Raw genomic sequence first — 26,734 nt, forward strand, 5'->3', positions numbered from 1 at the left:
GTCACACTTGCCATATATGTCCCTATATCAAGACTGCTGAGTTCATGGCCAATATGAAATACCAAGAGTAACATTTTTAACATTCAAGTATATTAAGATCAGAGTCAGAGACCAGCAAACAAATTTGTTTATGTTGTTTGCTGACTAAACATTGAGAATTGAGAATTGAGTGGAGCAAGTGGAACAAACTGTCTTTGTGTAGGAAATGAGCTACATAAATAAACATAATTTGCCTTGCCTTGTCTTGATTATAGACATACATACATAAACACACACTTACGGGTTCAGCATGAAGGTAAATATATTAAATTGTAGCACGTTATTGTGATTATCATGTTTCTGATACAGTTTAACCCCTGAGCAAATGTTGAAAACAGGAAAAGCTGCCATTTTAAACAGTTGAAAGGCTGCAATGCGATGCAATGGTAATGTGTAGAAATATGAACGCTATAACTCATTAGCTCATAATAAATCAATTCCTGTCACCTGCTGCGCCCTTCCAGTGGAATTTATCATGGCGGTCCAAAGAAAGCCGTCACACATCTTCAACAAGACGTCGCACTGTGTTTAGAAACGGCCCATGTGGAGTCACTGCAGTTTACTTTGGCCTTACTTATTTTCGTTAACATCTTTTAACTCACGTCACCGAAGAAATTTCAAAGCTGTAGACCCAACTCCAATTATTGAGAAAAAGCGCCATCACCTGGCACCCTTAGCCTGTCGCGCCTCTACGTCATCACGCAGCGACACGGAAGTGGTGTGCGCGTCCTTCACTCTGCTCATCGCTGCTGGAGGCGAACTCGTTACAGAAGTGTTGTGTTTGTAGAGAAGTGGCAGTATTACGGTGATTTTCGGTTTTGATGGACTGACAGGGGTCGACAGGAGAAGAAAGAGATCCCCTCGGGCTTTCGAACCTTTCGATCAGTACGTTAACCCTCTGTTTTTAGAAAAATTAAAGCTATTGGAAGATTATTATTTGCAGTCTAATATCAAACTACTGGATTCGGACTGATAAGATTAATTTGTAAACAGATAAACAGTTTCAAAGGTGATGTAAATGATGTCAAAAATATTGCTGTAATAATGATAGGTAGAAAATCAAAGGTTTTTGCATTTCTGTGTGTTTTACCTAATTGTTGTTCACTTTTCTTACAGCATCAGCTCCTGCAGCGCCTCTTTTAAATCACTGCTTTCATCTGTAGTCGTGTAATCGAGACACAATGACTGCTCCAACATCATCAGAGAGGAAGGCATGCTGGGCGGCTAGGGACCAACTGTGGAAATGTCTGGATGACAATGATGACAAAGCAGCATGCTGCAAGAACCTCCAGAGCGAATTTGAGGCAAAATGCCCTGCTCAGTGGGTAAACTATCCCCTCTTGTTAATTTAGGCCACTATGGCCAGTGTAATATGAGGTCCTCATTTAGCACAGACCATTAGTTTACAAAGAAAGACCTTGGCACTGAACAGTGCATTAAAGTGTACCACTTAAATGCCACTGCTAAAACTAAGCATAAGCAAGCAGATAGCTGTTTGCAGTTTTAATTAAGTATTTCAGGATAATTTCCTTATGCTCTCCTTCTTCCCTGACAGGTGAAATATTTCATAAAGAGGAGAGACTTTTTGAAATACAAGGAGAAGATGCAGACGGAGGGTTTCACACCAGCTGAGGGCCCCAAGCAGCCATCATAACAAGTGACGATTTGCGAATTGACTGACTTTTGTCTTAATCAGACATGCGGCAGTGGTGCAGGACTTGGAGAGTCAGTTTTCCAACTTGATTGGGGACAGAGCACCTGCATTACCTCTCATTATTTATTTGTGCAGAGAGATAAGCTGCTCCAGGACACAATACATAAAAATTGGAAATGGCAGTGTGATCAAGTGTGCGTCCTCTGATATTTGTGCCGTCAGCTCATTTTAATCAACACAGCTCATCTGAGACACTTTGTAACCCAAATATCAGAAACCAGTTCTGACATTGTCCATGATTATTTTTCTCTGAACATTTATTGAAAAGTAAACCTTTGTTTTTTTAGCAGCCATTGTGCCCAGGGCAGAGAGGGCACATAAAACAATTCTTGTACATTACCAGTTTTTACTAGTTAGAACTAGTCTTCAGTCTTCACAAATTAAATTAAACAAGAATGAAATCTATGGTTTACTGATTGCTTTTTTGTTCTTTTCAGTCCTCAAATCTATGACCAATGTGAAAAATAAAATCAACTCAGTGGTTTTAGTGGTTTTATTTGTATATGTTGTATCACCCTAACTCTAGTCTGCATCTGAGTTGGATATTAATGAGACAAAGTGTAACACATAATTTAGGAATATTACAGCTCATTTGGAAACAGGAAAAGGCACTTCATCTTTATATTACAATCCTGTAGGTATTTACAAAGAAGTGTGGCCCCTGGGTCAAGGGTCACTGCTGCAACACCATTGAGATGTATGAAATCTTCAGCAGAACTGAATAAATTACAAAAGAAAAACATAGGCTTCTGATTCTGCCTAAGGCCTATATTCATAATGCAGTGATATAAAAAAAATCCACAAATTACATTTAAAATTTGTGTAAAAATATAAAGCATCTTCTTTACTTTTTTTGCACAGTACAGTGAATGTGCAAATCTTTTCACCCACAGACGACAGTGACTGGGATTTGACAGTTGATTGAAGGAATTACTGCACCACACAACCCTGTGGTCGCTCACTCGTTCTCTCTTCCTTAAATGCTTTGGATGATGCATTCAAAATATCAGCTTACATCTCAGGAGAAAAGGCACAACTCCAAGGTGACAAAACACTAAAAACAAATACGGTCATCCTGTTGCTTCAGTAATACATTTCAAAAAATATAATTTATATGAATTATTGTAGCTACTGATACTTGATAAAGGTCCCATTTTGTATACAGGTAGATGTTCCTGTATATTAATACTGTGAAAATATCAGCCCACAGAGAAACGCTCACAGTGTGTATTCAGAAACTGAGCCTTAAGACCACCTGTCAGGACTTTTGGGACTTTGTGGTGTCACTGCTCTTAACACTGCCCCCCATCCAAACTTACAGGATTTGGTTCCTTTCCCCCAAATCAGCAGTATTTTTCACTCGGAAAATGGTCAGCCAATCAGAAAAGAGGCACAGATGTGACACAGACATGACTTCAAACTTCAAAATGATACACAGGTTAAGTGTAAAATATGGGACCTTGTAACACCAAGTGTAACTGCAGACTAATATACAACTTCATTTTCATAATTCAACATCATTACATTGGCACAATCCAAGACCTCAGCTTTTAAAGTATTCTCAGATTTCATGACTTCATTATCTCAAACTGAGGTTTTCTGATGGGTTCAACAGGACAGCAAAAGCAACATCTGACATTCAGACTGAAGACAAAGAAAGTAATGATAGAAACCACAGTGAGGGCCTTGTTTGTTGTCAGGAGATCTTTGTGTCTACACTCCCATGCCTTCGCACTCAGTACACTACTATTTTCTGTGATTTAAAGAGAACAGCAGTGAACTGAGGTCCTTGGCTACTTAGAGGTTACATCAAGGCACTAACACTGTCAGCGTTGGAGGTCTGAGCCCTACAAGAGACAGTCATGCTAATGTTGTGGTATAGGATCTGGTAAACAGCTATAGCTGTACTGTAAGGTGCTTGGAGTATATATGGTCAACAAATATCAACATGTTCACAGCATAATAGAGCATAAAATCAGCTTTGGTAAAGACATCAGTCAGATATTAGGAGAAGAGCAAGAGGTCTAATTTTTCAAACCAATGCATATAGCAGCTAGGAACATCTATGGGCACCAAATAAGCTTTACATTTGTTAAATTTTCACTTAATAAGAAGGTTTCTGTCCCATATTTCAGGCAATACAGAGACAGGGTTCAGCTGAAAGGTGTGATAGTAGCTCCATGGATACAGTACATTAGCAGCCACAATAAAAGCCTCTTTTTATGCATTTATCTTGTTTTTCATACAGCAGTCAACTCTTTTGCTTTCCACACTGTGAAGTATAATATCAACAGAAACTAACCAGACCATCATGTCGCATTGTATGAGATCTGGTTAAAGAGCAGTACATTTAAGTGCAGCAGAAGTTCAGCAAGTGTGCAGTAAAAAGAGGCTCATCCACAATGGCCATGTAGCTTATTTCTATCATAAAATACCAACTAATCCACCGGCGAAGGTATGATGTGGTTCTAAAAATGCTTTCCAGGCAGCTTCTAAAAACCTAACTTATCATTTTTTCTATCATAAGTAAAAAACAAAACATCGGTCCAAATATGTTTGTAGCTTTTCATAATATTTTCTGTGATTTTGTCTCCATGAAACTTTGTGAATGGAGTTCTCAAAAACATTCCTTACACTGAGCTCTTATGGTAAATAAAAATACAAGTCTAACTTGTAAATATAAGCAATAGGTGTTTTTTTGTTGTTGATTTTTTCTTCTTCTTCTTCTTCTCTCCTTCCTCCTTTAGGGACAGTCTGATAACTCTAGACTATGAGCAAGACCATCCTTTTGGCATGCTGTGTGTTGCCTCTCCACAGGAAAAACATTTGGCCATTCTCTCTCCCTCTTTCTGTCTCTCACTGTTTTATCCCCTCTTCTTCTCATTGGCTCCATTAAGACCGGTGGTTATAAGCTCCCGGTAGCATTCCTGGCCACTGCCCAAGCTGGGAATTCAGTCAGGTTGAAGAGGGGAACACCCCATGTGGTTATGGCCAACATTACCACAGCCACCCCAATGAGGTTCACCCCAAAGCCGGCCTTCACCTGAAGAAGAGAGGGAAATAAAAGATATGAATACAAAAACAAAGGGAAAAAAGAAGCCTAAAGGGAACCTGCCAGGTTTTCAGAATGAGCTTTAGCTTTTTCAGTTTCCCAAGCCTGAGTTAAGTCTAGAGTTAAGAGCTAGAAATGAAGAAATAAAATAAATCTTCAACTGTCTGATTATGAAAATAGCCTTTGAGCCGTTTGATGTTGCAGGTGCAGAAAGAACATGTGACATTGCGCGAGTGGGTGTCTGTTTGTGTGTTTGTGTGTGTGAGTGTGTCGTACCATGTCACTGATCTTCACGTGGCCGTAACTGAAGACAATAGCATTGGGGGGGTTCCCAACTGGAAGCATGACCCCGAATGAGACGCACATGGTGGATGGGATCAAAGTGTGGAGGGGGTTGATAAGCAGAGTCTCAGACTGGAAGGAAGGGAGGGAGGGGTGAGGATGAGCAAAAGGAAGAAGGAAAGAGAATTGATGGTGAGGGATGATAAGTAAGACATCGGTGAAGGAGAGGGGAGAACAAGATGGGAGGGGCATGGTCAGGTGAGCAGTAAAAGGTCAAATGGGAACTATTGCATCATCAGAGAGAAATTAAGCTACACTAACCCATGAGTGGTAATAATGGCTCCTTGCTAACACGTGCACATCAAACTGATGCTCCGTGGGGGCAGCCTGAGAGTAGGAACTAATAGTACACATGGCAATGGTAAGAATGGCCTTAATGTTGCATAAGCAACCTTTTGAGAAGAAGATGAGAAGAATTGTTTATCATCCTTTAAAGCCCCTGGTTCAAAATCATTAGTAAAATCAAATATAGTTTCTGATTCAGCTCAACTGTGTGATGCTGAGGCAGGCATTAGTTTTGTTATATGACTTCTGCACCACTGTGTGCTACATGGTGACTTTCCCCGTCATTTAATTCTCTGCATCCAATGCAGATGTTGTGCTCATAATAGTCTGCTAGTCATATTCAAATATTTATCCTTTAAGCACATATTCTAGTTTTCCTCATGTTCTCCCTGTTATTTTTTAAGGCCATTAACAGGGCTGGGTGCCTGTTCTGTGTGTGAGCTGAGTGTATGCCGTACCAGTGCAGATAAAATGGGTAAAAAGACGGTGAGAGTTGCTGGGTTGGAGGCGAACTCTGTGACCGCAGACACCAGCAGGCAGGCCAACAGGGTGACAGCCCAGGGAGGAAGACCACTCATGGGCTCCAGCTGTCTGCCAATCCATACCGACAGGCCCGACACCTGCACACACATCACACATACGTATGGACAAAACACCCTCATCTGCATGCTCAAAGAGGCAGAGATACAATACAGTTGAAACTAGGGGTATAGCTGCTTCTACTTCTTTTTCATCTTCGTGAAATTTGGACCTGATAAAATCAAGTCCTATTCTGAACTTTTCACCTAACTTCCAAACCCGAACCCCTGATCTTCATAAGAAAACACAAAGATAATCTTGATCATAATGTGTCCCAGCCATTAACTGATCCTAAAATCCTACATTGCTGAAACACACCAGACACACAACACACCATGCACGCACACACAGAGCACCTTGCAACCAGCAGCCAGGGCATAGCCTCCTCCCACCAGGATGACGATTTCCCATGGCATCAGCCTCTGGAAGTCCTTCCAGGTGATCATGGGAGCCAGGGGGTCGGACTCTGAGTCATCTAACCATTTCACAACACAGAAAAATGTCAGTATAGCAGGGATGCTAATGCTCGATTGACATGCAAATCATAGGAAAGACTTAAGAATCTTAAGAATTTTTCTACAAAAATATTGTGTTTTTTCAAAGAGTTTAATATCTATTTGTGTCTGCTAATGTTTGGTAATTATTACATTGTATTGTTTAAATTATATTTTTTGTACTTTTCAACAGAAGTTCCCAGGAGCACAAAAGAAACATTTATGAAAGCCAAGAAAGCCAAGAATCGTTTGTTGTTTTGTTTTGTTTTTTTTTTACCAATTTTCACAAGATTAAATTAGATATCTTGAAAAAAACAGCTTCTCAAATTTATTTTTCTATTTATTTATTTTTTTTTTAGCTAACCAAAATTGACAGTGCTTCCTATAGCTTCCTATTGACCTGAGGAGATCAATCTAACTGAGTAGGTTGTGTAAATGAAAAATGGTACTGACCTGTGTCCCTACAGCTGGAGGAGGAGGAGAAGGGTCTTCTGGCAGGGATGAGGAAGAGCAGGAAGCCAAGAAGCACAGATACTGTTGCATCAGTCCTGTAACCTTTCCTGAAAACATAGCGTGCAAATGGCAAAACAAAAGTTCATCTATAGATTTAAAAGTCTCTATAGTCCAAAGGTAGATGTCCACGTCTTCTCTGATAATAAATCAGGTCTGGTTCTGTATTAATACGGTTAAGGTATCAAAGGTCTCAATTCACAGACAAATAATCAATCTGTATTCAGAAACTGATCCTTAAAAACTGCTGTCAGGACCTCTGTATCTTTGTGATGTCACAACAGTGCTGACCCTAAGCCTAACCTTCACTCACACCCCCAAGCTCTGCCCATCCCACCGTCAAACCCTTCAGGATTTGGTTCCTCTGAGTGTTTACCTGAAATCTGCTACATTTGTATTTGATCGGTCAGAAAATAGGCATCCAATCAGCAGAGAGGTTCAGATCCTCTCTGCTGATTGGTGGACTGACAGTTCTAGACAGTACCAACTACTTTTCTCCTTGTAGATATAAACACTTGACATAAAATAAGTGGTTCAGAAGGGATTAATATACAATGTAAAACGGGGTAATCCTTCACATGATAAGTACACAGTGTGTGTGTAAGACGATAAGATTTGTCATGGAACCTTTGAGCGTTTGAGTTTCTTTTCTTATTGGCTGACCGAGCACCTACACTTTCAGAGGGGAGCCTGGGAGAGGAGATTTAAAACTACACGTGGGCGGCTTTTAGTTCTCAAAACAATCAAACCAACCAAAACACTGAAAAAGTGCGAAATATGGGACCTCAATTTAATGTATTCAGCTGTTCAGACCAGTTGTGTCTCCATGCATACAAAGCGCAGTGACTGTAATACAGAGTGTCTTCACACATTTAAGTTTATGTACAATGTGTGTCTATTAATTGTGTATTTAGCACTGAGAAACTTGATCACTGATCAGTGTCTGATCTCTAACGCACGTAAGTCTTAGCAACACAATTTCCCGTTGTGTGTTGCAACAGAGTGGCTACTTACTTCTCAAAGAGAGACGTCCAGCCGGGGACGAAACCTGGCTCTCTGGTGAACCACAGCAGAGTCATCAGGATGAAGAAAACACCTGTCACCACCTCTGGGTAGCTGGACGCACATACACAAATATAGAAACCACAAACAGACTGAGCCACAATTACATGAGTTATAGCATAAAGGTCCTAACAGTGTAATATCTGATTGTTTGACACGCACAGACAGTATACACACATATTTTTACATGACATGCTTAATCCCAAACTAATCTGAACCTTAAGACCAAATAGTAGCTCTCAAATAGTTATTTGGAGCAGTGAGGACCAGACCGCAAAACTTCAAAACTGAAACTGGTCCCTTCAAAGACATCAACACACGCCCACAGGTCACTGAGCTTTTAAATGTATATTATTACACACAATTGCCATGGCATATGTGTTTGAATGATACATTAAGCTTTTCAAAAGAATATGATCTTAAAATTTTGACTTTTTCCAGGAAATTCTGTAGCTAAAACCTCCTGCAGGTGATCTTCCCTCCTGGAGTGTTGATGGATATATATTATTATGATTATTTCCCACAGAAAACATCCCAAAAACCCTGCAGCTACATCCATTAAGGAACACACACAAATACACTAACAGAAACATTTTACACACCTAATGGGCCCCAGCTTTGCGTACTCCTCGTGGATTCTCCTCTCTGACAGCATCTCTCTCTTGGTTTTACGTTTCTTACTCAGCGAGCATGTTTCCCTGAAGCTGAAAACACAACAACATCACCCACACATCAGCCTGACACACCCTCTCAATCCACAGGACGCCAAATGGCCCTGCGACACAACTTTGCACTGCAGACAAGGGGATTATCTTGAGTCTATAATGATAAGATGGTACGAAGCGGACGCACAGACTCATAATTACACATGAATACGTCTATTAGCTGAAAGACTTACAGCACTGGGCAACAAATGTCAAGGACAACATCAAAACGCTCACTTGCAGCCGAGGAAGAGGAAGTGCAGCCACAGCCAGGTGAGCACCAGCATGATGATGGCGATGGGGAAGCTGAAGATGAACCATGTACCAAAGTTTATCACCTTTGCATCTGGATAACGGCTGGAGAGAGAGAGAGACAAAGTGAGACAGAGTGAGTTTAGGGAGTCTGGGCGTGTGCGTGTGTGTTGGCTTTTTAAATCATGCCCTTTAATACTGAATCCAAGAAATGACAGCAGGAAGAAAAGAGGCTGATGTGACGGGATGTATGCACCTTCAGTAATGTGATACAACAGTCGCACTCACCAACTACTGAAGTTTAGTGGCTAAACATTGTGACTCCTCACAGCTCTGCTACTGATACAAATGAAACCTTGTTGGGTTAAAAATAACCATTTGAACCCCATCACCTTCGGCCTTGACCACGTATGGATTTATACGTTTGCTCTCACTGAGAGCTGCTGTCATTCCCATCTTATCTGTACAGCAGCTGACTGTGTACGCTGATAAGAGTTCGGTCAGTGTGAGCGAGACCTGCAGTGTTAAGGGAAGAGGACAATCACTGCAGTTACAGTGGCCATTTTGACTGATCTGCTTTAATTTGTCTTCATTTTATTTGAAGGAAAATCAATACAGGATAAAGGCCGTTAACTGAGCTAACCTAATCAGGAGAAGATAAAAGGCACTGCATTGGATTAAGGCAACAGTCATAAAGATTTGATTGGCTAAAGTTTTTAATTGTCGACAAATCATTCATTAATACTTCACAGATCAGTTATAAACTTTGAGGAGATTTATTAGGATGCTAGATTATGGAAAGATGCCTACATATTATTTTTCCCCTCAGTGAGAGCTTTCGTTTGAGGGCAACATTAATCAGACTTCAGAAAGAAAACACAGAATTCCTGCTAAATGATTCAAATCTGGCCCAACATTGAAGCCGTTCAAAGTGAGGATGCTTTGATACCAGAAACTTTCTACAGAAATTCAGAAAGTCATCTGTCTGTCTGATTTAATTACAGGTATTTTTTTTTTTTTTTTACCCATGCAGGCTTAGAGACAATGAAGGATGGAGTGACCAGAACTCATTCATTGAAGGGAGCTTTCAGAAACAAAAGAACGACAGGCTAAAGACTGACGGATGTTGAATGTCACCAACTTGACCACGGAAAGAACAACTTCTGCTGAAATCTTGTGTGACTTTAGTTCTTCTAAATAGAGTTCCACTGTATTGCTTTTAGATGTTCTAACATTCGAGGGGGGATAAGCTGCATGATGACTCTGTGGAGTGGTTCATCTAAACTGCACCTTCAGCTGTAACAGTCTTCGCTGCTGTGTCATCCAGAGCGGCACGGGTGGTAAAGTGTGTTTGCTCAGACGTGCTTCACTGAACGCTGCGATGTACAGACACTAATCAGGGTAAAGGTGACATTCAGAGCTAGACAAAAGTAGAACTGTATCAGTAAATAAAAGATGAGATGGATCGTCTATAACTATGAGACGGAAATTACAGTCAAGCTTCTCTTAAGGAGCTCCCTTGGTTGCCTTAAAAGCCAATGAAAAAAAGGGAATGAATAGGTATCCTTGCATGTATGTAAGGCAAATTCAACAAGGTTAAGATTTTTAGCCTTGATGCCTGAGGCTGACTGAAGATTAAGTGCTGTACTTGACTTGGTTTATGTCTCTCTTGCATTGAATAAGACTTGAGGCTAGAGACTGAGAAACAAAACAAAACAAACTCATTCAGAAAACATTTAAAGTGAGAAATAGCCCACACCCATTTTTATATATGGTTGGTCATATGAACCTACATTTCTGAGCGTGAAGATAAAACCCAGTAATATGAGCATTAAATACTCTGAATAAATGACTTAATATCACAGCTGCTGGGAGGATTTCCACTTTGGTGGAAGTATATGAGCAGCTGATGGCTCCGAAGTGATGGAGGCATCAGCAAAACTAAATAAAACTACCAATTGAATGAAATATGACCTGGTTTTGAGTTTATGACTAGATGCAAACATAACTGATGAGGCTGTTCACATGATGCAGAACAAGCTGAAGAAGAACAACGGAAGGTAGATCACTGAGTGCCAATTCATATATTTCCCTTCATCCACAAGGGCAAGCATGTCCGCGGTGTCAAGCTGTTTGTCTGGCTTTGACATACTAGCAAGGACTTGACCTACTGATCTAAACACACCACACTGAGTCCACCTGTTCCCCTTCTCAGATATTCACGCGCTATTTGATTCATTTGACTTAAAAATTGATTTATTTAAAATGAAGGCAGAATTTTTTTGATACATTTTAATATTTTCGGCTTGAACTATTTGCTGCTCCAGGTTAACGTTGGGCTTACCACTGGTGCCATACACACACACACAGAATCAAAAGCTGACCTTTGTCCAACAAGCTGCGACATGAAGGAGGCCATTCTGCTAGGCTTAGCGCTGGTGCTGGAGGAAATCGGCTCTGTTTGGACTATAGGAGCTGATTAGTTTGATCTCAGAGCCTGTATGCATCACAGACACTGAGTTAACTTGAAGTATTTGAGCCTGAGCAGCACCATGACCAGGAAATCAGCCAAGCGGTAAATGTGCTTGACAATTAACATTGATTTCTGCAGGCGTCCCAAGCTGAAGTGGTACCAAAAATATCTCCGTGGTACCAGAACAAAAAAGTTTTCAAAAGCTGGCTTGAGATCTATTTTTACTGATGAACGGTGGATGTATTTTAACTAATTCCACAAGTGCGCATGTACCTACGTGTTAAACTGCTCAGCAAAGATGAGATTGGTTGACGTGCCAGTGATGGTGATAAGTCCTCCGATGGTGGCGGCGTAGGTGATGCTGAGCGACAGGCATTTACAGATCATGTGATCCCTCTTGGTGGGGTACTGGGAGTCTCTCCTGGCCTTGACCCTCTTCACGTTTGGGATTTCGATGGCAACCTAAATGAGAGTGTCCCTGACGTTAATTCATGGTTAAGGCGGAAGCGAAGGGGAGGGGGGTTTCTCGCTCTCATTTCCAGCCTTATTAACCATCACCTGAGGCAGGTGTCCGTTGGTGGGTCTGTTGAAGCCATGGTTGGAAACTGGCTTCAGACCCAAGCCATTTACCTCTGCAGTCTGTACCTGAAGAAAGAGAAAAACTTCACTGAGAGCTCAAACATTTTTCCACTTCACTGCTCATGATCTAACCATTGTGAATCCCTCACCTCACTCAGTGTAGAAAGCTCCTGCTTGGTGCAGTCACTGAGAAGGAGGAGAAAAGGTAAAGGTGATGAGAATGAACACATGCACGTGCATAATACTGCTGTTACAGATGTTACAAATCACATTCTGTCCGACTGGGTTGCTGGTTGGTTTGACATACTAACTTTTTGCCAATGCTCATGGGAAAAGTTTTGCGTTGCCTGTGACTCCATTAGGGAGTAAAGTAAGTGTGTGTGTGTTCATTAGAAAGGTCTACATTCACTCCAGGACATGCACTGAAGTTAACAGGTCAGGTTTGTGTTGGTACACACGTCGGCGATTATGATTTGCAAGAAGAAAATTTGGGGTATAATTGAGAAGAAAAAAAAGAGAAAAAAACAAAACAAAACAAAAAACACGTTTAGTTCCCCCCCCCACACACACACACACACACAGACACACACTGTTTATGTGAACAATTAAGGGCTAATCTATAAATTATAACAGCTACTATTATTGTGAGTGTTAGGCAATTCAGGGAAAACAATAAACTGTGAATAGTCTGCTTCAGGGGGAGAGGGGCTGTTTATTTATCCCTGAATCTGGGATTGTCTTTAAATATATTTAGTCCCATAAAAAAAAAACCCACATGTACCTGTCGTCACGATAAAGCAGCTCCAACTGGTTCTTGTCCAGGTTATCCTCTTTGTCTGAAACAGCTGCAGAACATTCATCATCTCAGTGGAAATAAATTAGACTTTATAAGCTTTAAACTAAACACATTACTGTGTTACATTACATCAGTTATCTACGCAGTCTGGCCTGAGAGTTGGTGCAGGCAATGCCATAATTATGTATTGCATGACCAAGTCTATGCTCCCACGAGAGGCATACCAGTGTAATCCTCAACGGGGTCGGTGGTTTCTGAGTCATTGTGGCTGTCGGCCAGACCAGTGCAGATGAGCTGCTGAAGGACAGCCTCAGCAATGGGCATCACCATGGCTGTGGTGGACGTGTTGCTGAGCCACATGGACAGAAACACGGTGCAGCACATGAAGCCCAGCACCAGCCTGGATGAGAGAGAAAGATAGAGGCTGACCTGTCTGACTTTTTGTTCTGACATTTACGTTATACTGAGTCAGTATACTGAATCCATGCAGTGTGTTGCTCACATGCCAGGCTTGGCCCCTGCGATCATCACCATGCGCAGAGCAATGCGTTTGTGTAGATTCCACTTCTCTATGGAGGCTGCGAGGCATATGACTCCCATCAGCAGCAGCGTGGTGTCTTTACAGTACTCAGCTGCCACCTGAACACACGCACACATGAATGAAGTAGATCTGAAGGGACAGGCAGGAAGGGTGAGGCCGTTTGCTTTTCCCTCCTTCACCCACTTCCCTACTTCACCCTCCTCTGTTTGGATCAACACGTACAGTTTGCCAATTGTTCTTTTTAATCTGCTCTATTTCCCACCTGCACGGTTCACAGCCTTACAACATTGTATAAGCCCATGTCTACTCACCTCTTACCTAAAACCAGCTGGACTTCTTTCTCTTTCAAACACAACTTCATTACCCCTTGTCCTTGTCATTTCCATTTAATGAAGATAAAAAATAACTTGTGTTAAACCAGCCAGTTCAGCTATTAACATACCCTCTATTGGATGTTTTGAAAGCGGTTGTGTTGATAATTCTATATCTGAAAATAACAAATCTTAATTTAATTTTTCTAGCCTATAAGAGCATGAAATCTAAGTTAATAGCATCAGAAACAAAAAACAAAACCCGAACGGATGCCCAAATGTAGGAAGGCAATCCTCATATTCAAGAAGTTTCAGGTATTTCTTCATTGAAATTAAACTAGTTAGGCTGCTTCTTAATAGTTGCTTTGCAGTGAGAATATAAGATGTTACTGAAGCAAACTGGAGAATAAACGATAGAACAGTTTGCTGCTGACTCACTGCAGGCTGAGGGCTTCACAGAGGGGAGACAAGGACAGATGCTGCAAATGTCCTGTCTCCTATCACCAGTTGTTTCTCAGCTCATCAGAGACTGAAGCACGTTTGGAAATCCAGCAAATGAGTTCTCATTTAAAGTTACCACCGACAATCGAATCTCATCCAGTCCATTAAGTCTTTGATTTGATGAGAAACTTGAGTATCTTTAACCTGATGCCTTGACAACCTGTGTTTGCCCTGATGCTGCTGCAGCATCCACAATGTTCCCTGCGTGCAGCCTGCCAGCCAGCCGTGACTCATGTGGGAAACTGGGAAGACTGGGAGAACCACAACAGACTGGAAATGTTGCATAATGCTCACTGCTGGCATATTTACAGAACACCATCTCAAAAGGCTTACAGCAGTATTAACAGGCAGCTTTGTCACCCTTTGTCAATGCGATTTGGTCACATGAGCCGTTCAACTCACTTTTTATGTAATGCTGATAAGAGAGGTAAGAAGAGAGGGGCTGAGTTTAATGGAGAGGAAAACTGAGACTGGTTTTACTGGTATAAAACCACACAAACGTTAACAGGGTGAGCATCAGACAGGCTGGCAGTGATTGGAAAAGTAAATATGTGAATATATGTACTAAGATATCGCACTGAGCAACATCAGTTGGATAATACTGATGAGTTCAAGGTTAATGGGTTTGTCTCTATTTGTTCCATAGAGCCAATAAAACTGCTAAATAAGACTTTTACAGCTGACTAACATGGCCTCTGGTTCACACTGACACATCGTACGACAAGTAACTGCGCAGCCAAATCCCGAATGGAAACATGCAAGAAACCCGTAAAAAACACACAAGAGGGGCGAGTTCAGTGCAGTTCATAATACATAAAGCCCTTTCACCCATTTCCCCTCTGATCTGGATTAATGTACATCCACGTATACAGCAAACCGATCAGCTGACTCTCACTACCGGCACAGCGGACACAAAGCAACACCCCGATATCTCAGCATTCCCCTTAAGTCCCTACACAGTTTTACCGCCTGCCACAAGTGACTCTCTCCTTTAGCGTGCCAAGCATTTGCATTTCCACTGAGAGCCGCAGTTTCCCTTCAGGCATTTATCTTTCCCGAAGCCAAAAGTAAAGATTGACCCTTCTTACTGAACAGCTGTTGTCTAAAGTACCCTCAGTAGTCAAGAGTCTGCACTTCAGAATTACAAGGAATAATTCTGTTATTTCCTGATCGAATTCTGACAGAATCAGTCTGAAAGTACCGGTGTTTGTTAAAGTGGTGTCAGTAGTGAAGAATATCCTGCCAAACAAAATGTGTCAGTATCATAAGCATTTGTTTATCACAGTTTATTGTCTCCATTAATCTAAAAGGCAATGGAGGAAACTTCTTGAGTTCTTGTGTAGGCGAAGCTGAATTCTTTATCTGCTGTTGAAGACTGAAGGTAAAATATTTGGCAGTGATAGAATGTAACAGCATCATGCAGATGTCAGTCACTCTAATATCATTTTGGAATGCTATCAAGTATAAAGAGCATTAATTTACCCCGGATAATGTTTCTGAATTTTACTGATGAGCTCACTGATAGTGAGAAGGGCAGCAACAGGTTTACAGGTTTTATTTATCAAAGAGGTTCTAATATGTAACCAAACTGTAACACTGATGACAAAAACAAGCATATGAACACTTATTTCAAGAGAAAAGCACAAAATTAAAGGGTAAACTTGAACTTTAGCGATCAGGACGATCTAAGGTATCCTGATTAATTCAGAGTCTGATAACTAAAACAAAAAAAAAAAAAAATACTATCAACTGTACAGAGTCTCACCTCGCTGGACTTGAGTACCCCGAAGAGTGGGTAGAGGAAGGCTGGGACCAGAGCAGCAGCACCCAGGGGAACAGCCTCTGACACCCAGTAGACTGCCGTCACCATCAGCACATATGCACAGCATGCTTCCTACAAAAAAGGACAATGAACGCAGAATGGATATCACCTGTGGTATCAGTCCTCTTTGTTTGTTTACAGATAGTGGTCCATTCCTTTCATTTCAGACTGTGAATGACTTGATGATGAATGATCTTAAAAAAAATGTTCACATAATACGAAATAGTAACATTTTAAATGTCATTCAGGTTCAGTAGGTATGCAGGTATTTCTCAAAAAAGTGGCACATATAAACAAAAAAAAAAAAAGAACTGGGCTTATTGACAAGGTACACAGCTCTATCACTTGAGCCAAAGCATAAATCCTCCTGGTCCGAGAGTCCAGGACAAATGGAAGCTGTTCACTCACATTTTTACTTGACTTGTAACAACATGACAGACAGGTCTAACGTTTAACGAGTGATGAACACAAAAACTCATTCCACAGACTAAAAGGTACTTTTCAAATGACAGGCGTTTCATAAAAATATGCTGGAGTCAAGTCAAGTCCATTTTTATTGACGTTATTGAAAGGCACTTGTCGATATAAAAACTATCAATAATATAATACAAAATTGCTTTGTACTCAGAATCCAGTTGGGCTGCACCTGCATGTACACTCATTAACATACACACACACACACACACACACACTGATGTTGTGTTAATCTGGCTGTAGTTATATAATATCGACATTGCGGTCCTTCACGCTGCTCTGTCGCAATCCCAGTGAGTTTTGCGACAGGTTCCCCAACCTTCAAAATAAAGAGGGATCTTGTGACATTTAAGACCTTGTGGAAATCACTTAAAATAAACATTGGTCTGGGGCTTTAACTGCATTTTTGCCTGGGGGAATAAAAGAAAAAAAAAAAAAGGTGTGAAATGTGTTCTTCCTGCACATTTTCTCCCTGTTTTTCTAAATAATATCCAAAGCCCACCCACATTATCTTTACACAATAGCAGTTCCCGCCATTGACACATGCTGTGTGAGCTTGCAGTGCTTTTGCGTAAGCAGAACAGCGAGTAGAACATCTTACGCTAACAGGTCGGTTAATCTCAAATTAATAAACCTAGAGGGGGAGAATTAGCTGCAGGTGCTCCAGCATCAAGCCAGTCCAGACCTGCTCAGACCTCAGAGCAAAACGGAATCAGGACTTCGGAGAAACACTCAGTCAGTCAGGACTACTTTCATGGAACTGTGACTTTGCTGACAACAGCAAACAGCAAACACTTACTGCTGTAAGTCTGTGCAGAAAAAGATGCACTCAGAACAGCAAAGGCAGTCATAGCATCATAAAAGAAAAAAAAAAAAAAAAAAACATGGAGGAGCCTGTAGGATCTGTAGGAGATGCTCTAATAGTTGCAATTAGGGATGTTAAAGGTACGCTAAAGTCATGGTTCGGTTTGTACCTCGGTTTTCAATCATTCACGTGAATACACACAAATACACGTACCGTTACACACCTCCAGATCTTCTGCATACGACACATCTGACAAACCAATGACATAACAGTTCCTTTGTCAAATCTGAATCTGCCTCGATGAGCATCTTTGGTCCAACAAACAGAAATATTCAATTACTTTCTCAAGGTTTTTGTCATCTTTTGCCTCATGCGATCTGCTTGTCTTTGTATTCCCCTGAAATCTGAGTTAATGTGACTATATACTTCAGATTGTCCAGAAGTCTGCCTGCATTCCCACCATGACAAAAAGAAAATCCCGGGGATTTCAAACTACAATGTCTGGAAGCATTTCTAAAAGTTGCACATCATACTACACATACAACAAGGATGCAATTTGAAAGTAAAAAGTTGTCACTGTGGCTTTAGACTAAAGCCACAACTCTTCTGTTGATGCTTAGCTGTAGATTTACAGGAGCTTGGCAGGGGAGAGAGGCATTTCCAGGCAATAGGCACAGCTGCTGGATTAGGCTGGGAACAGAAAGAGGTGTTCGGGTTCATAATTAGAGGGGCTCCACTCAGAAAATGCTAAAAAGAAATCCCAACTATATGAGGACTGAACATATTATTAAAAAAATAATAATGCCCGACTGTGCATTCAACAGCAGGTTTCATAAGCACATCACACTCACACACACAAATTCACAGTCAGGAAACATGAGGTAACTGAGGAGGCTGCCTGATAACGGGATTAAAGCATCGCTCAGCTTTGACCGTTGCTCTGAATGAAAAGAGGAAAAGAGAGGTGGCATCAGGGAAGAGATAAACCAAGACAAACAGGGATGAACAAATAAACACTGAGTGACAGAGACGGCCTGATTCATCAGTCATTGATTCTCGATTATCAGCCTACTTATCAGGGGACAGTTGCCACACAAAGACACCAGCATCAATCAGATCCCTAAACAATTACCCAGGCTCCTTTTTTCTCTGCTCTGTTGGGCAAGTTAAAGCCAAAGTGCTGGGTAAGCAGAGAGGCGATGACGTGACCTCTGTGCTAACCAGACTTTATACTCAGACGTGTCATGGAGCTGGGGTCAATACACGGCGGTCTCCTGATGGAGCTGGTGCTGTTTCTGTGCACGACGCAGATTAACAAGTGACCAATATTCATTAGAAATGACATCACACTGCAAGGCGACACAATGAAAACTGTTTCTTATGATCCTCAGCTCCTTTAAGGTTGATCGACACTTTCAGGTGAATATTTGAGCAATAGTTGCTGTGGCAACAAGAACAAAAACTTTAAATACAAGTAAAAAGTTCACTTGATTCTAGGAGCTGGCTGATGAAGGTGATGCTGGAGAGCATCTCAGCAGGTTCCACTGCAGGAACACCGCCAAGGCTAAGAGAGGTTGGAGCCATACAGGCGCCTTCTGGAACAATCATATCTTTCTTTAGATTTTGTATTACGTATCATTACTGTCAGTCGTAAAAGGAACTTTTCGGAAAAAGAAAAATGCCCTTTGGTTGCAAACTGTCATTTTTAAAACCATCCATTAGCCATCCTGACCCCGCAGAGATGATCTGTGAAACTCTTTGGAGCTACCATTGTATGAGTGGTAACTAAACACATTTTTATGGGATGCACTGGTGAGCCCCATCAAATTTAATTTTTAACAATGCATTGGATTTTTTATTTGATGTAATTCTTGGTTATTTCAAGACTCTGAAGAGGAAATTCTACAGTGCAAAAAAATGCCAACTAAAGAGCCACACGTATGATTTTGATGATACTTATTTCATAGATTATCCTTTCGGGCGATTTTCATGTTGTGTGCTAATTAGCAGCAGCGTGTTTGTCATGAGGTCAACTTGTAAATATTTGACAGTGTTAACTAACCAACACTGTGATGGATCCTAATGTCCGGTATCTGCATGAGCTCAAATCTTGATTCAGCCAAGAGGGAAGCTTCCCTGGAACCCTGGGATATTGTTTGTTTTTTGTTTTTTTTTGTTTTGTTTTGTTGACCAGCTGACAGGCCAGTTTCTGTCTCCACATGTAACAACCAAACACATTGATTGACTCATCAGCTGCCTGTTATCTGTGCTCAGCTCAGGCTATGGAGATGATTGGTGCTGAGAAAAACACAGTTGCTTCAAGACTACTGATATACAGATTAGGTCACAGCTGCTCCGGACTGAACCAATCAGCTGAGGTCTAAAATAACTGATAACACACACAACAGATAGTCACACAAAGTCAACTTAGTTTGGTTTATTGGAGGGCATTAGAGTGTTTATATATTATTTATATTTTACTTTGACCGATTTTTAATTGCAGATGTGTGCAATTACTCTGCATTATTATATTAAAATGTTTAAAAGAAATTAAACATAGGTTCATGAAACAGAGAGGAAGGTGGGCATTTTAAACTCGTCTAATGGCACATAATATGTGCAATAAATGAAATATGTGAAATACATGGATCTGCCCATCCATGCATGATTTCTGACAGTAGCTCTCTCACATTCACATATGTAACAATTCATGTAACAAATTCTGGAGACTAATGAGTCAACAGTTGTGCTAGCAGCATGCTAAACTGCCAATGTTAATGTTTCCCATTTAGCTCGTTCGAACGCTAACTTTGGCAGGGTCATTCCCACGGCGACACTCGTATCAGAAATGTCCCTGCACTGATACCAAGCGTTACAGGAAGTACAGCCTCTAATGACGACTGTCACAGGACAGTGGAGAAGAATGCATTCGTGCTGTGAGTGATGTTGTGCAATGCTTTTTGCAGTTCAAACTTGTGCAAAGTTGAAAGTTTAAAAATGAATCACGCCGGCATCACATCCACATAGAGTCAGTGTCATACGGCTATCAACTACTAATGAATGGAGTCCATATCGGAAGGTGCCTACGGTCAGTAGTAAGGAAGGAGCAATGGTATCGAAACTTCCTGAAATGTTAGCACAAAGTATGGCTGAGGCTGAAGGGATGTCATTTACTTCTGGAAAACCAGGGAATGGGATTGAAATTTTGACCCATCAGACGGCAAAAGGTAAATTTCTGGACATTTCATGACATCCATTCACTGGAGCACTTTTATCCAAAACTGCAAATATGAACTTCATGGTGGGGCTGGAGGAAAAGTCAACTAAGCCACTAGGACTCATCCTCAGGGGAACATGGATATATCACCTTTTCTGTCACACCATCAAATAGCTGTTGCGATAATGCAGCCTGGATCAAAGTGGACTAAACAAAAGCATCTCTGCCAACCCCAGAGCCACGCTGTAAACACAGCTGAGACTCCACCCTATAGGGAACATTTGTCGGATCCACCTTTGACTTCTTCGGGATGCCAAATGGCACAACCTTGACACTGCGTGATATTATTCATGTCAGCCATTGGCTGTGCCTTTCTGTCGCTGACCTGGCCTGACTGCATCCAGCAGATGTTCTGTCCTGCAGCAGCTGGACACAGTACCACTCCAAACACACACGCACACTGTCACTCTGAACTCCTGTCACATTCCGCGGACACTCTGGGGTCCCTGGTGTGGTAAGAAAGCCACGTGGGGCCAAAATCCAGCATAGTGGTAGGTTATATAACTTAATTGCTTGGATTGTTTCTTTCTTTTTCTTTGCAGTGAAGTTTCTTTTCTTTTGTTCTTTCTTGGCCTCATCCTGTGCCGCCTGCTCCTGCCAAAAAACCCCACACCAGCCCTGACATAACAGCAAGGCTCCAGGGTGTCAGAGCTGACCGACAACGTGACAGCACATAACACTCGTTCGGAATATTAATGCTGCTTTAGGACACACAAACACCTGTCACACAGAGGAGCTCGTGTATAACACATCACACTTTGGATAGCTGCCTCCTAATTTTCAGAGTGATGGAAAACTACACGGAGTATTAGTTAGGTGTTAATATTAACCATGTGTTCATGCGCACGTGACTGCATTGTTATTTATTAGAACCAGGACCAAAGCAAACTGACCTGTCGAGTTCAGTTTAAACTAAAAGCGCATGAATTCATTTAAATGAGAGGTGTGTCACAATTAAACTATCCTAAAATACACAGATTTTATATGGTGATGGCTGACATTTCACTTTGTAGGACTTCAGTTCATCTTGTTGCTTTTCTACTCATCCTCATGTGTATTGTTCTTTCTGTGCTACAAAAAGTGAGAGGCCACACGTGATAAACACCTTCATTCATCACAGATATGGCGATAAATTCATTCATCTAAATTCATTATATAACAATGCTGTTGTAAAAATTGCCAAAGAATAAACAACCAATATAACTGATAATACAAATATTTTTAAGTTTTTGGTTCACATTGTTTAAATGCAATGTGGGTCATATAAGAGCAAATAAGAACAAGTTGTAAATCCAGTTAAACAGTCTTTTTCTTGGAGTATCTTTCCTTCCAGGTGGTTTAACAAATCTCTGAGGATTCTGAGAACGGGCTAAAAACTCACTCTGGGGGTTTCACTAATATTTGGCTGATCCTTTTAAGAAAAGATGATGCTCATTCAACTCTGCTTATGTAAATCACTTAGAGCCAAGCTTACACTGAAACAATCTGAAAGGTGAATTCGTCTTTTAATCTTTGTCACTGGTGCCAAATAAACCAGTCAAGCATTTCACAGAACACGAAAACAACTCTGGGAGGCAAAATCAGAGGTCTGACCATCATCACAATGATCATCATATAATGACTATAATGTAATAATCCGCAGTCTTAAACAAGTTCTGACACAAAACGGCAAGTGACGCTTCACACTACAAACTCCACCACCAACAACATCTTTGTGAGTTTAGTTTGGCTGAGCCTCAGTGTCACGCTGCGTCAAAACTGAAATCAACACGTGAGTGTCTCTCTTCACAGACAGGAACTTCTCTGTGCCTTAGCATCGCAGTGACAAATGTCCAAACAGATTCGATCTCTGCAGAATTGAGGTAATCCTATTGTTTGATGTGCAGATTCATTCTACTGAGGATTTTTCAGTCATGAGCTACAACACTCAGGGAAAAAAAAAAAAAAGAGGGAGAAACAACTCATGAGCTTAAATGAGAACGAAGATGTTCTCTCTCTCTCTTCCTGATCTCCATCTCATCAACATGTCGAGACATCTCCTCTCCACACTCACAGCTCAGCTGATGATCGGGACAGCTCAGGACAAGCATTCATCAAAACAGAGGACAGAGTGGCTTTTGACTGGTGCGCACACAGACACACACAGACACACACCAAAATCCCATCAAGACACAACTGCAGTTAGCAGCAGCCAGAAGGGACATCAATACATCAGCTGGAGGTTTTGTTTACTGCTATTTTCTAGGTATTTATCACGCTTCAACTATGTTTTTGTTGTTTTCTCCTTTGCAACTGAAGTTGATGTTAAAATAAAAAGCAGCATATATTGAATTGTATAACAACGTATGCTATAGTAATTGTTATAATTGTTAGATATGCCTCTTGCTCTTAGGTGCTGCTGTCATGTCACCACAGTTACTTGTTTAACTTTCTAATTTACACATGGAGATTTATCATCTTTAATGCTCCTGTTGCCTTTCTGGAAACCTCACTGACTTTATCACCTTATTTTTCACTCGGAACAGTCAGAAATTTCCGTTTGAATTGGAATACTTTAGATTTTCCTCTCTGGTTTATTGTTCTCCTCTAACATCAGGTTCCCGTGATGAAAAGCTCCGTGTGTTCCTCAGTGCTGTACTCACGCTGGTGGGGTGGATGAGCGGTAAGGGCAGCAGAGACAGCGGAATGAACACAACGACGATCAGCTTCCTCGCCCTCCACAGCTTCCTGAACAGATCCATCCTGGCTGCGGCCTCCAGCCTCATGGGTGAGTCGGGGCTCTGGATCGGACAGGCCTCAACTCAGTAGAAGGTCACCGGCCGGAGGAGGCTGAAACCGCCACTGACCTCGAGGAAGAGCTCTAGGAAGGAGGAGGAGGAGGGAAGCCGATTCCTTGGAGTGCGCAAAGTTCCTTTTTGGTTGTGCGCTTTTACGCACAGAGTGCGCGCGGTGGCCGGACCTGCGTGTGTCCCCGTGCGGAGGCTGGACTGAACTTTACTCCCGCCGTGCGTTGGGCCCGCTTCCCCTCTGCTCCTCCGCGTGTCGGCTGCTCTCACAAGCTCCAGGTGAGGCCGCTGGAACATTTAAGGACCTGGATAGGTATGCTAATTAACTCACGAAGCCCCGCCCACAGTGGCTGTGTCCCCACCAATCATAGTTGCAGAGGGCGTCGGGTGCGCGTGTGCATGGGTCAAAATGTCTTAAAGTCAAAACATGACTTTTAACAGATGGTGGACTTTTACTAGTATATCAGTAAGATATACTACTGTGCAGTAATCAGCACAAAAGAATAGCACATATGGTAAACTATGAAGTCAGAACAGCAAATAGTGATGATCATGAAATCATTTTAATTTAATTAATTAATTTAAGATTATATGTGTGTGCAGCAGAAAAATTGACACATTAAGGTCCGAGAGCGGAACCACTGCTGTGGGGCAGCAGTCACACGCTGCCCCCAAGAGGAGAGAGGGACTCAGTGCGAGAAGGAGCCCTTTCTTTACATATTCATCACCAAGGTCCTTAAACCTCCCACAGCAGGAGGCCAACATACAGACTAGATCAATTTTGAATTGTATCACAGCATGATTTTTTTTTTATTTCGTATTCAAAGTCTGGCAGATGAGATGTTTATAAGTTTTTGACAAAAATGACACACACACACACACTCACAAAACTCTGTACTCCACATTCTCCACAAGGTGTGCTTGAATTTTAGTTTAGGGGAGAAGGAACGGCTCAACCCGCTTGAATTTGTGAGAAACAAATCTGTTCGGGTAAATAAGGCTCTTAAAACACTTTGAACTAGCAACAAGGAGGATTACATTGTTATGTCTGTGTCATTTCTCAGGAAATCAGACTTGATTTCAGTGCCATGTGCAGCTCAAGCGCTCCCTGTTGCAGAAGTCGGCTCAGCAGTGCCTCCTTCACGTAGGAGCAGCACTAGATGTCACGAGGTCATATTTATCGGGATTAATGTGAGCCTTGTATTTAAAAACAACCAAATGTTTCTGTTGGTGGGCCAGACCCGGTTAACAAGGTGTGTACCCAAACACCTCTGCAGTGATGTCACAGTGCGCTGACACACCCACACCTGTGCGCCACTGCAGTAAGTTTACCGCAACACAAAGCATGATGCAAGACTCTGCACTTGCCACTGCAGCTGCCGTTTTCCCAACCAAGACGCCATCATTCAAACACTAGATGCATTTCTGCATGACTGAGCACCCGTCAGTGCTCAGTCTGGTCCACCTAAAAACAGAGTGGGTGTCAGGTGCATTGTTGAGACAGTGGAAAGTGATTGAGCAACACAAACCTGGTTTGAAATCAGCCATGCAGCATCTCACAATTAAGAGCAAAATGACGTAGAGGTTGGCTTTCAGCATAGATGGACGCATAAAGCACACACACACACACACACACATAAACACACACACAAGCAAACAGGGTTTCTCAGTGATCACCTCAACCAGATCTGTCCCACATAGTGAAACTAAACTCATTGTGATTTGTGTCGTTACTTCCTGGCAGGGCATTGATTCACTCAGCTCTTCCTTTACCCTCAGCGCACACACAGCTGCTATGTGTGCGTGTGTGTGGGAAGAGGAGATCACACCTAAAACACTCCAGTGATTAACTGAGTGACCAGTACAGCACTCACAAGCGTGTTTGTTGTGTCCTTAAATTACCACAATACGGACACACCATGAGCCCATTTATGCAATGGACTTGCTTACTTGCTTGCATTTTAAAAACAGAGCTTAAAGCACACACATACAGAGAAACAGCAAAATTTGATTCTAATCAGGGTAATCACTGCTTTCAGGGTTATCAGCTCTCTCTGTAGTGTCAGTAGACCAAACACAATACAGTACAATAAATTCTCTATGAATGACTCATCATGCGTTCAAACGAGTCTCAGCTCTATGATTCTTTCTAGTCAGCTGTCATCATCCAAATGTGTTCACGCCCCCCGAGTTACAAAACACCTTGACTTGAAGGAATGGCACATTTGAGAGGTGTATTTTGAGCCCCGTGGAATGTCCTCACATGACAAATGTTCACATACATGAGCAGTTTCAACTCACCAAACAACCAAACAGCTTTTCCTCTATTGTGTAATGAGGATTAATTCTTAGCAAGGAGACGTTTATGGGGATTATCCACACAGAAATTAGATTTATTCAAATTATGATGAGTGAAGAAAGGGAATTTAAAAATGTAAGTTTTAAGTGTTGTTGAAGTGACCACACACATATACACACACACACACACACACACACACACACACACACACAGACCAACACACACACATACATCCTCATAGCACACTCATTGATGTAATTTACAGAGCGTAGCTCGACAAGTCAAATTAATTATTCATTCATTTTGTGTGTGTGTGTGGGTTTCTCCTCTTCATCAGACCTTATGTAACCCAATCTCTGTTGCTAATTCTCTCTAAACCTCTTTTAGTCCTAAACTGTGGAAAACGTGTCAATGGCTTCACACAAGTGTTTCCTTGCCTTCATGTATGTATGTATGTGTGTGTGTGTGTGTGTGTGTGTGTGTGTGTGTGTGTCCATGTAATACTAAGAAAGAAACAGGGACGATAACACTGTCTGTCTGTTGTCACACTTACTGACACTGTTTACCTTCCTTGTCCCCGTCAGAAGTGAAGTTTGTAGTAGGCCGTTGTGTCTGGACAGACGGGTCATCCCGAGGTGACGGTAATATTTCCATCATTCAGCATTTACATCTCTTCTCCTGCTCCAACTTCTGGTTTTGACTGGACTTTCAACGGTCTCGTTTGGATTTCTTGCGTTGTCATCTGCAGAGATTAATTTGCTGCGTGTGTCTTGCTGTGGCTGTATAAGGCAAAATTTTTACTTATATGAGATTAAATAATTACACAATAGCAGTAACTGCTGAGTTAGGTGGTGAGATTGTTTCTTATTTAATCCCATCACAGAAATGTCTTCAAAGTGCTGTGAAGCCCACCTCTGTACAGTGTCATCCATTCATCCTGAGAAAGACGATATTAAGAGACATAATTCTGATGTCCTGGGTGAACACAAGTGAATGTGCATATACTATTACAGTATCAGTCTGTGTGTGTATGTGTG

The 26,734-nt window shown here is 41.6% G+C and overlaps 2 protein-coding genes across 2 annotated transcripts; one reads left to right on the top strand and one right to left on the bottom strand.

The window, feature by feature from the left end:
- Positions 1-783: 783 nt before the first annotated feature.
- coa6 (cytochrome c oxidase assembly factor 6) lies at positions 784-2,236 on the top strand. The gene is made up of 3 exons (XM_029494865.1): positions 784-924; positions 1,156-1,364; positions 1,595-2,236. Exons 2-3 carry the CDS (start codon positions 1,221-1,223, stop codon positions 1,691-1,693), a joined length of 243 nt encoding a protein of 80 aa, XP_029350725.1. The 5' UTR covers positions 784-924; positions 1,156-1,220; the 3' UTR covers positions 1,694-2,236.
- Positions 2,237-2,250: 14 nt separating this feature from the next.
- On the bottom strand, positions 2,251-23,646 carry slc13a4 (solute carrier family 13 member 4). Its single transcript, XM_029494864.1, has 16 exons — positions 23,255-23,646; positions 16,000-16,128; positions 13,384-13,520; positions 13,106-13,281; positions 12,867-12,930; positions 12,235-12,271; positions 12,065-12,151; positions 11,784-11,968; positions 9,019-9,138; positions 8,680-8,781; positions 8,030-8,131; positions 6,959-7,065; positions 6,368-6,486; positions 5,891-6,052; positions 5,082-5,219; positions 2,251-4,796 (listed from the first exon to the last, which is right to left on the bottom strand). The coding sequence occupies exons 1-16, from the start codon at positions 23,375-23,377 to the stop codon at positions 4,659-4,661; spliced, it is 1,926 nt and encodes a 641-aa protein (XP_029350724.1). The 5' UTR covers positions 23,378-23,646; the 3' UTR covers positions 2,251-4,658.
- Positions 23,647-26,734: the final 3,088 nt, after the last annotated feature.

Source organism: Echeneis naucrates, chromosome 23 (genome assembly GCF_900963305.1).
Source record: "Echeneis naucrates chromosome 23, fEcheNa1.1, whole genome shotgun sequence".
Taxonomy (NCBI): domain Eukaryota; kingdom Metazoa; phylum Chordata; class Actinopteri; order Carangiformes; family Echeneidae; genus Echeneis; species Echeneis naucrates.